Source organism: Myotis nattereri (assembly GCF_964212035.1).
Source record: "Myotis nattereri genome assembly, chromosome: 1".
NCBI classification, from domain to species: Eukaryota; Metazoa; Chordata; class Mammalia; order Chiroptera; family Vespertilionidae; genus Myotis; species Myotis nattereri.
Window position 1 is genome coordinate 128,220,714 of NC_138075.1, and position 16,406 is coordinate 128,237,119.

At 43.6% G+C, this 16,406-nt stretch overlaps 1 protein-coding gene across 1 annotated transcript in view; it reads left to right on the forward strand.

Moving 5' to 3' along the window:
• The first annotated feature begins 1,119 nt into the window (after positions 1–1,119).
• The window catches only part of FRMD4A (FERM domain containing 4A), a 605,434-nt gene continuing 590,147 nt past the window's right edge, over positions 1,120–16,406 (forward strand). The window contains exons 1-2 of the mRNA XM_081096657.1: positions 1,120–1,472; positions 1,877–2,002. Coding sequence (XP_080952783.1) covers positions 1,958–2,002 — 45 coding nt within the window. The 5' untranslated portion in view covers positions 1,120–1,472; positions 1,877–1,957. The remainder of the gene's footprint in view (positions 1,473–1,876; positions 2,003–16,406) is intronic.

Here is a 16,406-nt window from a genome sequence, read left to right on the forward strand (position 1 = left end):
TCATGGATTGACACTCAACCACTGAGACACACCAGCCAGGCCACTTTTATAACATTTATCATATATTGTCTTGTATCATAATGAGTCTTTGGTATTACTGCATCTATGAGATAAAAAGCTCATGAGGGCTGGAGTATTACTTAGCTTTGTATCTTTTACAAAGCTTATCATGGAGTACTGCCTGCAGTAGGCACTCAGCAAATATCAGTTGAATTTATTTAGAAACCTATCTGTAAGGTTAAGTTAATGCTATAGATATGTTCCTTAAATTATTAATTTTTAAAAATTCTTTTATGAAACTCACCACCTAGTGCAAAATGTTCTGATTTGCTCAATATAAGGCCACACTCATGTGACTCTGATCTTGACATGACTTTCCAGCACCTGGGAGTAGGGAATGATCCTCAGAGCTTCCTGAGGTCAAGGGCATTAGAATTCAACTCTACAGCATGGACCTCCACCACAGGATAAACAGTGAGAGAGGGCTCTTTTCATTCAATTAATGAATGAATACCTTTGAGCAGTTACGTTGTGCCAAGCACTGTGGTGATCAAATAAATGCTTTTAAAAGCATAAGTTATGTCTTGACAAAACCTATATTTGTCCATACCAACATTTAAAGCCCATTAATTTCTTCCCCCTGGTTTCTATTTAGAAAGTTGGTTTCTACATTTCACAATGTCTAGTTCATTTCAAGAAATTTTTGGAGTCGTTAAAGCAGGTGAGTAAAAGAAGAAATCAGAAACAGACATGAAAAATTATTGCTGTAAGTATTAGTAATGGCTATTTTTAGTTGACTGAGGAGACTCCATAAAAAGATAGAAGCTTGGTAGTGCTCATACACAAGATGCTTTCATTTTCTTAAATATCTGACTCTAGGAAGTCTTTTGAGCCATTCACTAAGTAACAAGACTGGGCAGACTTCTATTTTTTTCTCTCTTGACATCTTCCAAGGAAAATGCTGCATGATATGATTTTCAAGGCTAATTTGCCTTTTTGTGTTAAGCAGTGTCCCTGGCTACAAATTAGCCTCCCTGAGCTAGAGAGGCTCCTTCAAAATTCCTAACAGGCAGCCTGGTGGAGAGATGGGAGGGAAGGGATGGGAGGGAGAAAGGGCGGGAGGAAGGGAGGGAGAGAGGTAGAGGGTGTCTGTCTTCTGCGTGCATGTGGTGCAGGCAGGGAGATCTGAACGCTAACAGAACAGGCAGTGTAATTACATGTTCCTTGGAAGTATATTAGCCCCACCGGGAACTAAGCTTGCCAGTCCACTTGGGGAAGAAAAGTAGATTTGGGGGATGGTGAAAGGGGTCAGTTCATAACTGACTTCCCACTCAGTTATAATGAGGGCATTTGCTGATCTCCAGTGACCGCCTGGTGCTGTGGTCAGACTCGTCTCCCTGACTCTCAGATACTTGATTTTGCAAAAGGGACACACCTTTCTGCAGGAGAGAAGACTGACCAGATTGCAAGCGGTAGGTTGTGACATTCAGCATGTTTATGCAGCAGAATTGCTTAGAGATGCAGAGAAGGGGGGGGGGGGGCAGAGGGCTGAATGATTTATCTGCAGTGGGGAATGTTTTATTTTAATTGTCAGTTAACGGAAGAGTTGCTGCGTAGGCTAAGATATCAGTTAAATATTCTGTGTTCTAGGATTTTATGTTTGTGTTTGATGTGGTTTCTGTGCTTGTGCAGCTTAGCTCAGCGAGGCAGGGCTCACCTTTAAATAACCTGCAGCTTTCCTCCTCTTTTTTCCTTCCTAAGCCCAGTTCCCACCCCTTCTTCCCCCCTGACCTCCCCCACCCCATGTGAAACGTGGCCTGTCTTCATCTTGAGCCTTTTGCGCACTGAGTCTGGCTTTGTGGCTGGTCTTTGGCAGGTATTTGTGGATGCTTTGCAGTCACCCAGGGCCCAGGCGTACTGACTGTGCAGAAGTGTTTGTGCATGGGAATCGGAGACCATGGCAGTGCAGCTGGTGCCAGACTCCGCGCTCAGCCTGCTGATGGTGAGTGCTCCCGGAGGAGGTGGGGCCCAGGGGCGCCCAGCTCCAGCCTCTGCCGCATCGCATCGCACCCCTGTGGGGTCTGCTGCTGCAGCCAGAGCTGCAGACATGTTAACAGTCGCTCTGCTTTATCCTGTGGGCTCTTTTGAAATGATTTCTTGGGCAAAGAGCAACAGCCATGACAAAGCACTTCCAGGGAAAAGGAGCATTAGATTTGCCATTTTAGAAACTTGTTGCTTAATGCTATTTTGAGAGATGTGCTTGCAAACAGGTGCTAAGAGCCCCTGGAAATAGATTCCCAGCAACTCCTCTCCCTGGCTCTCAGCATCCTTCCGCTCCCCCCCACCCCCCGCCATGCCTTTTGCTTCTAAATTGAGGTAATCGTGTTTGTTTGGTGTGTGTTTTTATATCTTCTCATGGCAACTGTGGAATATTTTGCCCACAGGGCAATTGAATAGGATCTCCTTTCAAGGTGCCCACGTATCTGCTCAGATTTCTCTGTAGAAGCAGCCGAGGTGGTTCGTGTGACCTTTTGTGACACTGGAGTTTGAGGAAGCTTATCTCCCAACTACACTTGCTGGGGAGACACCATCAGGCCGTGTCCAGGCATTTGTCCGTGCGTGGACCACTGACCTACTTTAAGCCACTCCACGAGTTCCATCACCTTAGGAAACAAGGACATTTAAGCAAACAAGGACAGTGGCATCACCTTGTTTTAAGCTGATTGATGTCTGCTTGACACTAGGTTCAGAGTTTGCTTTTGCATCATGTTGCTCCTCCCCGTCCTCAGGAGCAGCCCATCTGCCAGGGGAATGCCGGCGGAAGCGGCCCCTGTCAGCTGGGTGTGGGAATGTTCTAACAGTTACACAGGAGCTTTTATGAACAAAGCGTCAGTGCTTCTGCTGTATATTGATCCGTGTTTTCTGACTGAGGAGAAATGCGGCTTTGCATGGTCTCATGAGTTTATTAAGGCCACTTGGAAGAGAAACAAATGGGGAGCAACCTCCCCCGTGGCCAGCCTGGTCAAGTTAAGAGAAACAGATATCTTGGTTCTTTATTACCCCAAATGCCATTTAGGCCACAGAGGCTGTTGAAGTGCCTGAGGTCTCATGGGCCTCTGCTGACTTCCGATTTCACTGGGGGAGAAGGAATGGAAATTTTCTGGAGAAATTACCCTTTACTCATCTTTCTTCCCTCATGAATTCTATTGTCTTACGCTATTTTATCCTCATTGTCTATCTGTGGTCACACAAGTGGATGCAAAGGCCCTGATGAGTATTTGTGCGTGTGGCAGGCACTGAAGTGCCATAACCAAGGGGACCAGGAGACCCTCAGGGAACTGGGAGTCTGGGTTAAATGCAGAAAATACAAGTGCAGGTGCTCACATGTAGGTATGCACATGCATATTATATAATATTGTTAAATAGAAACACATCTTGCATATGTTAACATAGAGAAGAAATGTGTTCTTGAAAAATAGCTCCAGGGAGAGCTGGGCCTGCTGCCTCCAGGTTTCTGCTCTGAATCACCTGAAGCTTCCATGCTCTGAGCACTCAAATAAGAGTCTGTTTGACTTGGGCCCTAAGGCTAAATCCTCAGCACCCAGACAGAATGCAGCTCAGCACCCTGGCCCAGCTCCTGCCACACACACACTCCTGTTCTCTTGTGCTCGGGCTTCCCAAATATTGTGGTTGCTGACCTGGAGGTCTGTCAGCTCAGACTTTATCCTCCATTGTCAGCAGCCTCTGCCTTCAGATCTCTCCCTAGAGCTCACCTCCTGCCCGGATTAAAGGATTGTATGCAAGTCTCTCCCGGAAGCTGGGGAAATAGCTTTGACACTGAGATGGACATCAGATTACAGAACCCTGGAGTGCCGTGTGTAATTGGAGTCAATACATGGTTTCTGGTTCACGACTGGTTTAGGGGGATTTTCCCCTATGGATTTCACTGATTTTTTTCATTTAAAGGGTAAACCCCAAAGTAATTGCTTCCCTGACCTATTGCATGATGAGTCTCAAAATTTATAGGCAAGTAGAGGAGGAAAGGGTGAAGGAAAAAGGGTTATTTAGCAGAGCTGCTTTGGCTGTGAGTTCAGGAAGGAAGCTGTAAATGTTATTACTTATTAGCTAATCAATCAGCCAATCAGATCTCAGTACTTAGAGTGCCCGCTGACTGAGAAAGCAGCCTGGTGCAAGAGCAAGAGCAGGAGCAGCTTGTAAACACCCGTCTGGGCGGAGGGCCTCATTGCAGTTTAGATTCTGTGCCTTGGAGTCGCTGGGCTGTAGGGAGCCAGCGGGGAGCTCTTGGCCATGCCCCTTGCTTTGGGATAAAGAGGCAGCTGGAAGTTATATTCAGTGTATCTCTAATGAATCAGGGCAGAATGTGTTTGCTTGGTTATGGAAGGGGCAACGGAGCCTGGAGGTGGAGACCCTGTGATTTCTTCCCAGTTTTGATGCTCACTGTGTGATCCTGGGCACATTGCTTCCTCTCTTCATGCCTTAATTATGTCATTTGCTAATTGAGGTGTGGTCCTCATCACTAGGGTCCCTTTCAGCTCTGTTAAACACCATGTAAGGCCACTAGGAATGCTGTCTAGAACAGAATTCCTGGTAGGCAACTCTGACACTTCTTGATTCGGCATTGTGTCTTATTGGCACCCTAGCAGGTGAACGGTATTGCTTTTAGATGGTGGAATTTGTCCCCATCCATGTGGCTTTAACGCCAGGGCAAGTATGTTTAAGATTATCTGTTGGAATGGGTGATCCTTAGGGTTTGCTCACACTCCTCGTCAGGAGTCCTACCCCATGGGACCCTGATTTATTTATTTATTTATTTATTTATTTATTTATTTATTTATTTATTTTTGGGGGGATCCTGATTTATTCTGTTTGACAAGAGCAGGTGACCTTTGAGAAGTACCTAAGGTGCCTTTCCAAGTGTGCAGGGTTTGGGCAACTGAGAGGGCTCCTGGTTGTGAGCATGTGCCGACTGACTGTCGTGAGGTAGGAGGATTTCACTGACTCTGTCAGTGCAGAGTTAGTGTGGGGGGCGATGAGTGTCCAAGCAACATGGAGCCCCTCTGATGAGGAAAGGTGGAGTCGTAGAGAGGACAGGTGCTGGTCATGGAGACAGCCTCACAGGCATGGAAAGCCCATGTGCGCAGAAACCTTGGGAAGAAGCAAGAAAAGATACTACTGTTCATCGCACTGATGGGAGCCTTCAGTCTGATGTGGCTGATTGCAGAGCAGGAAGCTGCTGGCTATGTGTCATTTGCTGAAACCATGTGACTTTGAGGACTGCTGCAAGGGCTGGAACATAGGAGAGCCGGGGATTTCTTGATAATTTCATTAATTACAGGCTAGAGATGCATAGCCAAGGGTTATAAAGGTAGTATTATGACATTTTGATTTTTAGACTCTGAAAGCTCAGACAGTTGGATTAAAATAGATTTGAATGTAAGTTAACTGGCTAGGTAATACTGCAAATTACAATTTTCTATGAAGTGTCTTTACATACATTATCTCATTTAAGCCCTTCAAGAACTATATTTAAGGGGAAAAAACCCCATTAATAATCAGAATTTGGGAACCTGTCAATGGTCACACAAATGAAATTGATGGCTCAAAGTCTCAAAATTGAGGTCCTCAGACTTTAAGCCAGTGATAGCACATCAAAGCTCGAGAACTTGACTACCAGGATTTTCTAGCCCTGGATCAGCCAAGAGGGCCTCTCCCCGGAGCCATTTTGCATTTTCCATGCTTCTAGGCAGGTAATCCTGTCTTAGTGTTTATCATTATTCTTTTCTATATTGAAATATAAAATTGAAAAGTGATACAACAGGTCTGGTTTCAAGAGATCTGATTTGACTCTAGCACTAAGAAATATATTTATATCCCTAAAAGACTTGCCATGTTTTCAAGGTCCTATTCTTTTGGACTCTGTTTCTAAGAAATTGCCAAGGGTTATGTTTTATAATAGATGAATCAAATATGTAAAAACTCTAATTCATAAGTTAGAGAAATTAACGGGTGATTATTTTCACTGAATGAAGGGTGTGAATTAGATTATCATAAAGGTTTTTTTCCATTCCAAAAATTTGATTTTAGATTTCTGGTTTCTGTGTGTGTGTGTGTGTGTGTGTGTGTGTGTGTCTTTTTCCCCAAGTCATTGTTTAGTACTGTTGAAATCATCCACTGCCATCACAGTCCCAAACTTCCTAGTGCTATGAAACTAATATAAAAAGTATGTGGAAATATAATCTATTCACTAAAAAATGCTTAAAGTAAGAATGCTTAGAAGTTTGTGTGTTTCTAGGAAATGTGTTCACTTTCCTCCTGACCATACTTTCTATTAAAATTTTAGTGGTGCATTAAAAGTTGCCAACTCCTTCTTAAACCATGCAAGAACCCATTTCCCATACTAGTCGGTGATGTTTTGATACTGCCTGATGGAAGACCTGTCTTTGGTACAGCTTTGATCACCCAATTCAATGAAGCCAAATATTGAAATTGATGTGGTTAACTTTTTAGTGTTAATGATGAAAAAATTAATTTTGTCATAAATCTTTAGCTAATACTATCAACAGAGACGGTATATTTAAGTATTTTTTTTTCCTTTTCACTGATACTTCCTATTTTAGTCCCTGAATTTAAAAAAATATATATTTGCATAAATTTTGTTTTTAAAGGATCCTCTTGAGTAGACTAGCTTTCCGATCTATTTTGAGTAGAGCCCAATCGATAATTGGCTGTCCTATAGCTTTGTCTCTTTCATTTTGTTTTATATAGGTTCTTTTTTCCTCAGACATTTTCCTTATTGGGGAATTTTTACTGGACAGTTAAAAAATATTTACTAACTATCTACCCTGTAAAAAAGGAATGTGAGCCTATCACTGGCTTTAGTGAACCAACAATCTAATTGGAGAGAACAGATAGAGACCTGTGGAGGTTGTAATAAAAGGAATTCACAGGACAATGTCACAGAATCTTGTAGGAACTGTAATAAGACAACGTGTAACCCATCACCACATGAGCCCTGGCTCCTCTGAGTTCAAAAGCCCTGTGGTGTTCTACTTGTCAGCATGGAGGGACTAGTTCTTTGTGTTTAAAGTAACAGATTGAGGAATGGATGAATTAAAAGTGCAGATTTGAAGTGTGGAGAATGATTGAATTATAAAAGGATCTGGATTATGTTTGGGAGGTAGAAAGTTATCTCAGAGGGAAGAGGGAAGGATGGGTAGGAAGAGATTAACCAAAGAATTTATATGCATAACCCATGGACACAGACAATCGTGCAGTAAGCCTGGGGGAGGGAGGTGGGAGGAGGTGAGGGGTGGAGGTTGTCAATGGGGAAAAAAGGGGGAAGTCCATAATACTTTCAACAATAAAGATAAATTAAAAAAAAAAAAAAAGAAAGAAAGTCATCTGGGCCCTAACTGGTTTGGCTCAGTGGATAGAGCATTGGCCTGGGGACTGAAGGGTCCCAGGTTCGATTCTGGTCAAGGGCATGTACCTGGGTTGCGGGCACATCCCCAGTGGGAGATGTGCAGGAGGCAGTTGATCGATGTTTCTCTCTCATCGATGTTTCTAACTCTCTGTCTCTCTCCCTTCCTCTCTGTAAAAAATCAATAAAATATATTAAAAAAGAAAAGAAAAAAAAGAAAGTCGTTTGGTTTAGACAGAGTTCCTATAGGTGACAAAGAGCTAAACCATCAAGAGCTAAACCAGGTCCTAGTTCTATCATTATAACCTAAATTTTCTCTACGTTTGACCTCTGATGGGTGTCTATTCTGAATTTCTGATGAGATCAAGGATTTCTCCAGATCCCTATGGGCAAAAAGCGTAGGAGAAAATTGAGTTCTGTCTTAAGGAAACTTGCTCTTGAGTTGATAAAAACTCTCCTACTATTTTTCAAAGTGCTTGTGTACCTGTTGTCTCACAGATGCTCTCTACGAGCCAGGCAGGATGGTTACTATATCTTTCTTTTACATGGTGAAGCTCAGACCCAAAGATGTTAAATGGCTTGCCCAAGATGACTCAGCTAATTGGTGATGAAACTGAGGTACTACCCAGGTTTCCACGATGGTTAATGCATAAGTTTGAAAGTTGGAGACCTTTATGGAAATGTAGAGAATCATAATTATGTGGGAATAAGGGGTACAGCATCTCTGGCACTGTGCACAGAATGGGGCCATGGGGCTCAGGACAAGGCCCCTGAATGTTCAGGTCTGTGGGTATGACTGGTTCTTATCATTGGTTTTTCTTGTTTATTTAAAATAGGGTAATTATCAAAAAATCTCTGGGAAATGTCACGTTATGGTTTATCTAATTTGGTAGCTAAAATCCTCCTTAAACTCAATTATCTACCTTCTAAGGTATACTTTCCTAATGGGCATATCGAAATCTTGATGTTAAAATTTTTGTAGTTAACGTTTATTGTGTATATTTGTTTTAGAGGGTGAAGTTTTAAATCAATGACACTCAAACCACCTCTCTCTGAGATATATATATATATATATATATATATATATATATATATATATGATTTATTTAATTTTATATCTAATCTATTTCTCTGGTTGTAAGTGACAGAGACCTACTCAAACTAGCAAAGAGGGAAATGCATCAGCAACCGGAAAATCCAAGAAATGAAACAGGTCCAGGAAAAGCAGGATCAAGGACTTTAGGGACAAAGTCGGGACCCTGTTTCTCTGCTTCTCCCATGTCTTGATTCTACTTTGCTCTGTGTTGACTTCAGGCTCTGGAAGATTCTTCCCTCAGTAGCTCTGGGGTTACTTGTCCTTAGAGTGAGTTAGAGGGAAAGCATCTGTGAACCCTAATTCATAGGTTCAGTTTCCCTCAAAATAAATATAAATTGAAAAGCCCAATAATATAAATCATTTATGCTAGGTTGAACAAGTCTTATCATCTTTAAAGTGGGATAATAATAGCTACCAGATAAGAGTTGGCATACTTATTTAATGAGATGTGCATGTAAAACACTTACCACTGTTCCTGGACCAAAGTAAACACAGTATTAGCAATTAATTGTTTTATCTTAAAATAATATGAAACAACCATTCACCCAAACTCATCTCATTGGACCCTTGAATGAGCCAGAGTTAGTTTAAAAGAAAAAGTTGCCCAGTTCTCTCTTTCTGCACCCCAGTATCTGGACAATCAGTGACCACCTTTGGACAACCAGCCAATAGTTTTAGAAAAACAGGTGCTCATAGTGTTAGGCAAACACTTAAATTTTATTCCTGTCTTGAATAACTAACAAAATTTTCTTATCCTTCAAGGGGAAATGACTAAAATATGAGCTGCAATATGTTCTCTCTGGCAAATGCAAAATGCATGCCATCCAGTTCTGCTACACATAATTGGGTGGCTATTCATGTATCTCTGCTAAAAGATAATTGTACACTGCTTTGCAAAGTTTAGTAGTGGTTTGGAGAGTATATGTTACTGGTGCAGGTAGCAGTTTCTCATTGAATTCTCTGCCAAAATACGAAGTCTAATGAAACATATGACATTTAGCCTGGTTGTAATCAAGGTCTCCGAAACATGTTTAACTAAGACCATGTGATACATACCAAGTGAGGATACTAAATTCCAATGTCAAAGTAACATTGGCCTATGACTTATGTTGCATAGCAACAAATGCTCTTTATGACTCTGGATATTGAAATCTTAGTCTCTCTGTCTAGACCTGGAGAAGCAATTTCCTGAGCACAGATCTAGTTTTCCTCCTCAAGCCAGTCATATATGCCCATGGTTTCAACTCTCGTGTGTATACTAATAACTTTCTAATTGTATCTGTACCTTGTCCCCAAGCTCCTGATGATGACCAATGCAAATGTTTATCAGACTTCTTCTCTGTCTTGTCCCATAGGCACCTTGGACCCAGTTCATCCCAAAAGGATTTATGGTCTTCTTAGTCTACGAATGTCTCACCTGCATTTGCGGTAGCACCATTTTCCCTGTCATCTGGGATTTACCTTTGACTCCTTCCTCTCCCTCATCCACTTTGTCCAGTTATCACCAGGTCCTGTTGTTTCTACTCCCTCCTTTTCTTTCTAATCTGGGTCCTTCTCCCTGTTCCCCTCCCTGAGCCTTAGTTCAAGCCTGTCATCTCTCACTAATGGGGTATCTACAATGCTGCTGAGCTGGTCTTCTGCTTTTACCCTCTTTCACTATGTCTGTCTATACATTTGCCAGAGTGATATTTATAAATTGAGGTCCTACTTTCTCTTCCTAGAATCCTCTGATCACACCTGGTTATACATGGAATAAAGCTCATGTGTCCACATTGACCACTTCATGCTCTGGTCTCTGCTTACCTGCCCAGCCTCATGTCCCACTATTCCCTCCTCCACCCCTGAATGTTTATACTCTAGCACAGTTGAACAATTCCTCCCCCCTCCCCCCCACCCCCCCACGCAAACACCCTGTGGCTCAAGCCTGTGCACTTTTGGATGTGCTCTTTCCACTGTCCGGACTGATGCTCTGTCCACCTTCCTCAGTTTCTCCTTTATTTCATTCATATACATTTTCTATTATTTCATTTATTAATAAGAGTGCTATATGATGTTTGACTTTTGTATTTGTTTCCTTAATAGAATATGACTGCATCAAAAGTATAGAGTATTTGCCCAGCAGGTGTGACTCAATTGTTTTAGCATCATCCCGTGCACCAGGTGATTGCTGGTTCTATTCCCAGTAGGTGGCATGCAGGAGGCAGCCAATTGATGTTCCTCTCCATTGGATGTGTCTATCTTTCCTCTCCCTTCCTCTCCCTGAAATCAATAAAAACATTTTTTAAAAATATAGGTTTTTTTAAAAAAATTAAATCTTTATTGTTCAGATTGTTACAGTTGTTCCTCTTTTTTCCCCCATAGCTCCCCTCCACCCAGTTTCCACCCCACCCTCAGCCCTCCCACCCCACTGTCCTCATCCATAGGTGCACGATTTTTGTCCAGTCTCTTCCCGCATCCCCCACACCCCTTTCCCTCCCAAGAATAGTCAGTCCACTCCCTTTCTATGTCCCTGATTCTATTATAATCACCAGTTTATTCTGTTCATCAGATTATTTATTCACTTGATTTTTAGATTCACTTGTTGATAGATGTGTATTTGTTGTTCATAATTTGTATCTTTACCTTTTTCTTCTTCTTCCTCTTCTTAAAGGATACCTTTCAGCATTTCATATAATACTGGTTTGGTGGTGATGAACTCCTTTAGCTTTTCCTTATCTGTGAAGCTCTTTATCTGACCTTCAATTCTGAATGATAGCTTTGCTGGGTAAAGTAATCTTGGTTGTAGGTTCTTGGCATTCATCACTTTGAATATTTCTTGCCACTCCCTTCTGGCCTGCATAGTTTCTGTTGAGAAATCAGCTGACATTCATATGGGTACTCCCTTGTAAGTAACTGACTGTTTTTCTCTTGCTGCTTTTAAGATTCTCTCTTTGTCTTTTGCTCTTGGCATTTTAATTATGATGTGTCTTGGTGTGGTCCTCTTTGGATTCCTTTTGTTTGGGGTTCTCTGCGCTTCCTGGACTTGTAAGTCTATTTCTTTCACCAGGTAGGGGAAGTTTTCTGTCATTATTTCTTCAAACTAGAGGCCTGGTGCACAAAAATTTGTGCACTGCCGGGGGGGGGGGGGGGTGTATCCCTCAGCTCCACTTGTGCCCTCTCACAGTCTGGGACCCCTCGGGAGATAACAACCTGCTGGCTTAGGCCCACTCCCAGGTGGCAGAGGGCAGGCCCAATCCCTAGGTGCCTGCCCCGCAGCTCCTGGTCAGGCTCAGAGCAGGGCCGATTGGGGAGTTGGGACGCCCCCCCCCCCCCCCCCCCATCATGCATAGAGCAGGGGGGATCAGGAGGTTGTGGTGCCACCCTCAGTCATGCTCAGGGTAGGGCCGATTGAGGGGTTGGGGCGCCACCCCCTGTCACACTCAAGGCAGGGTCGATGGGGAGGTTGTGGTGCCACCCCCTGTCATGAACAGAGCAGGGCAGATCAGGGGGTTGTGGCACCACCCCTGTCACATACAGAGCCGGCTGATCAGGGGGTTGGGGTACTGCCCCCTGTCATGCACAGAGCAGGGCCCATCAGGGGAGTTGGGGCTCCGTACACTGTCACACACAGAGCAGGGCCGATCAGGGGGTTGGGGAGATGCCCCCTGTCACCCACAGAGCAGGGCCGATCAGGGGGTTTGGGAGATCCCCCCTGCCATGCACAGAGCAGGGCGGATTAGGAAGTTGTGATGTCACCCTAAGTCATGCTCAGGGTAGGGCCGATTGGGGGGTTGGGGCGCCACCCCCTGTCACACTCAAGGCAGGGCCAATGGGGAGGTTGTGGCTCCACCCTGTCACACAAAGAGCAGGGCAGATCAGGGGGTTGGGGAGCTCCCCCCTATCAGGCACAGAGCAGGGCCGATCAGGGGGTTGGGGTGCCTTCCCCTGTCACGAACAGAGCAGGGCAGATAGGGAGGTTGTGACCCTGCCCTCTGTCACACGCAGAGCGATCAGGGGGTTTGGGCGCTGCCCCCTGTCACGCTGCTCCAGGGGCCAGGAGGTCTCGCTGCTCTGCTGATCCCGGTGCCGGGAGGCCTCGCTGCTCTGCTGATCCCAGTGCCGGGAGGCCTCATGGCTCCATTGATCCCGGTGCCAGGAGGCCTCGCGGCTCCGCTGATCACAGGCAGGGAGGCCTCGTGGCTCCGCAGATCCCAGTGCTGGGAGGCCTTGCGGCTCCAATGATCCCGGTGCTGGGAGGCATATTACCCTTTTAATATATAGGATAGAGGCCTGGTGCACGGGTGGGGGCTGACTGGTTTGCCCTGAAGGGTGTCCTGGATCAGGGTGGGGGTCCTGCTTGGGTGCCTGGCCAGCCTGGATGAGGGGATGATGGCTGTTTGCAGCTAGTCACATCCCCTTCAGGGTGGGGGTCCCCACTGGGGTGCCTGGCCAGGATCAGAGCCCTAGAACTTACCCAGGTTATAACTGGAATTTTGTATATTTGACCACATCTCTCCATTTCCTCCACCCACCCCCTGGCAACTGCCATTCTACTCTGTTTCTATGGTTTGGTTTTGTTTTCAGATTTCATATGTAAGTGAAATTATACAGTATTTCCCTTTCTCTGGATGACTTATTTCTCTTAGCATAATACCCTTAAGGTTCATCTATGTTGTTGCAAATGGCAGGACTTCCTTCTTGTGTGTGTGTGTGTTTGATATATATATATATATATATATATATATATATATAGAGAGAGAGAGAGAGAGAGAGAGAGAGAGAGAGATAGATAGATATAGATATATAGATATAGATATAGATATAGATATAGATATAGATATCCTATATAACAAAAGCCTAATATGAAAATTGACCAAATGGCAGAATGACTCTCAACACAGGAGCTGCCCCCAGCCCACGGGCCCCAGGCCAGCCAAGGCGGGTGCCAGTGGAGGCCCAATGATCGCCCCGCTGGTTACCCCACAGATTGGCCCTGATTGCCAGCCAGGCATAGGGACCCTACCCATGCACAAATTTCATGCACCGGGCCTCTAGTGTGTGTGTATATGTGTATATATATATATATATATATATATATATATATATATATATACTGAGTGGCTAGATTATTATGACCACCCCATCAGTATTTTGCTGGTCCACCTTTTGCCTTCAATACTGCGGCGATTCTTCTTGGCATTGACTCCACGAGATGTTGAAAGGTGATGCAAGGAATCTGACACCATGCCTGATGAATAGCACTGTCCAGTTCTGTGAGATTTGATGGTTGTAGAACCAGCTGCCTGATGGCTTTTTTAACTTCGTCCCACAAATGCTCAATTGGATTGAGATCTGGTCATTGTGGGGGCCACCTAAGCAAGGTAAAGTCTCCCTCATGTTCTTGAAACCACTCCTGCATAATATGAGCACCGTGGCATGGCGCATTGTCTTGTTGGAAGAAGCCATCTCCATTTGGATATACCATCAACATGATAGGATGAACTTGATCAGCAACGATACTTAGGTATGTTGTGCTATTCAGATATTTATAATGATCTGGCCCTCTAGCAACTTCAGTATGAAATTATAGCTAATTTGCCTATAAACATCAGGTGGTCATAATAACCTGGCCACTCAATGTATCTATATCTATATCTATATCTATATCTATATCTATATCTATATCTATATCATCTATATCTATATCTAGATAGAGATAGAGAGATATAGAGAGATAGATAGGTATAGATAGATATAGATATGGATATATATATCACATTTTCTTAATCTACATGTCTCACCTTCATTAGCAGTAGCACCATTTTCCCTGTCATCCCAGGATTCAATTTTGACTTCTTCCTCTCTCTCTCATCCACCTGGTCCAGTTATCACTAGGTCCTGTTGTTTTTGCTCCCTCCTTTTCTTTCTAATTTGGGTCCTTCTCTCTGTTCCCCTGCCCAAGCCTTAGTCTAAGCCTTAATCTTTAACATTTTCTTTATCCATTCATTCATATGTTGTTGATGAACACTCAGGTTTTTTCACATCTTGACTACTTTGAATAAGGCTGGAATAAACATGGGGTGCAGCTATTTCTTCCACCTCCTTTGGATCTATAATCAGAAATGGGGTTGGGGTGCATTTATTTTTGGTGGGGGAGGGAAGAGAGAGAGAGTATCTTTCCAGCAAAGGGGAAAAAAAGTGATGAGGGAAAATCCAGAAGAAATTATTATAAGTGGCCAAGGGTGGGGAGAAGATGAGGGCAGAAGTGGGGTGTGAAAAAGAAATTAGCAGGAGGAGAAGGAATACGGCGGCCTGCATGACAGCTAGGAGAAAGAGAGTGTGAGAGAGTGAGGGAGCAAAAGGGGAGTGTGTGTATGTGGGTGGTGTGTGCACGCGCGCCCGCGTGCTTGTGTGTGTGTGTGTGTGTGTGTGAGAGAGAGAGAGAGAGAGAGAGAGAGAGAGAGAGAGAGAGAGAGAGACAGTTAGATCCTGCAAGACTTTCTGGGGCTGGTGGTCCAGGCTCTCTGAGCTCTCATAGATGGGGAGCCTCTGCTACCTCTACAAGCACTTCCCTTGCAGTGACACTGGCACAGAAACCATGCCATCTTGAAGGGCAGAGCTACTGTGACTAGGAACCCAGCCTCACCAACACCCAGACTTGCCTCAGACAAAAACTGAGATCCTATAGCCACTCTGGACAAAGACCTGCTACCACAGCTGCAGACCCATAGACACCAAGACTCAAGCCACCCTGATGATAAGGTTTTACTCTCCAAAATTTATAGGGAACTCATAAAACTTAACAAAATGAAGATAAACAATCCAATCAAAAAAATGGGTAAAGGACCTAAATAGACACTTTTCAAAAGAAGACATGCAGAAGACCAGGAGACATATGAAAACATGCTCAAAGTCATTAATCATCTGAGAGATGCAAATCAAAATAACAATGAGGTACCACCTCACACCTGTCAGAATGGCTATCATCAACAAATCAACAAAAGACAAGTGCTGGAGAGGATGGGAAGAAAAAGGAACCCTCTTTCACTGCTGGTGGGAATGTAGACGGGTGCAGCCACTGTGGAGACCAATATGGCATTTCCACAAAAAATTAAAAATGGAACTCCCATTATAATCCACAAATGAGTGAGAGCATGTGATATTTATCTTTCTCTGACTGACTTATTTCACTTAGCATAACATAAACCAATGAACAAAAACAGATGTAGAGACAGAAAAGCATCGATCAGATGCTCAAAACTCAGAGGGAATGTAGGGGAGGGTGAGTGAGGGGGAGAGATCAACCAAAGGACTTGTATGCATGCATATAAGCATAAGCGATGGATGTGGACAACAGGGGATGAGGGTGAGGGCAGGATTGTGGGGATGAGGGGACATTTGGGGGATAAGGACACATTTGTAATATCTTAATCCAGTGATGGCGAACCTTTTGAGCTCGGCATGTCAGCATTTTGAAAAACCCTAACTTAACTCTGGTGCCGTGTCACATATAGAAATTTTTTGATATTTGCAACCATAGTAAATCAAAGACTTATATTTTTGATATTTATTTTATATATTTAAATGCCATTTAACAAAGAAAAATCAACCAAAAAAATGAGTTCATGTGTCACCTCTGACATGTGTATCATAGGTTCACCATCACTGTCTTAATCAATAAAGGGAAAAAATTAAAAAAAAAATGGAACTCCCATTTGACTCAGTAATTTCACTTCTAGGACTATATACCAAGAAACCAGAATCACCAATTAGAAAGGATATGTGCACCCCTATGTTCATAGCAGTACTATTTACAATAGGTAAGATTTGGAAACAGCCTAAGTGCCCATCAGCAGATGAGTGGATTAGAAAACTGTGGTACATCTACAC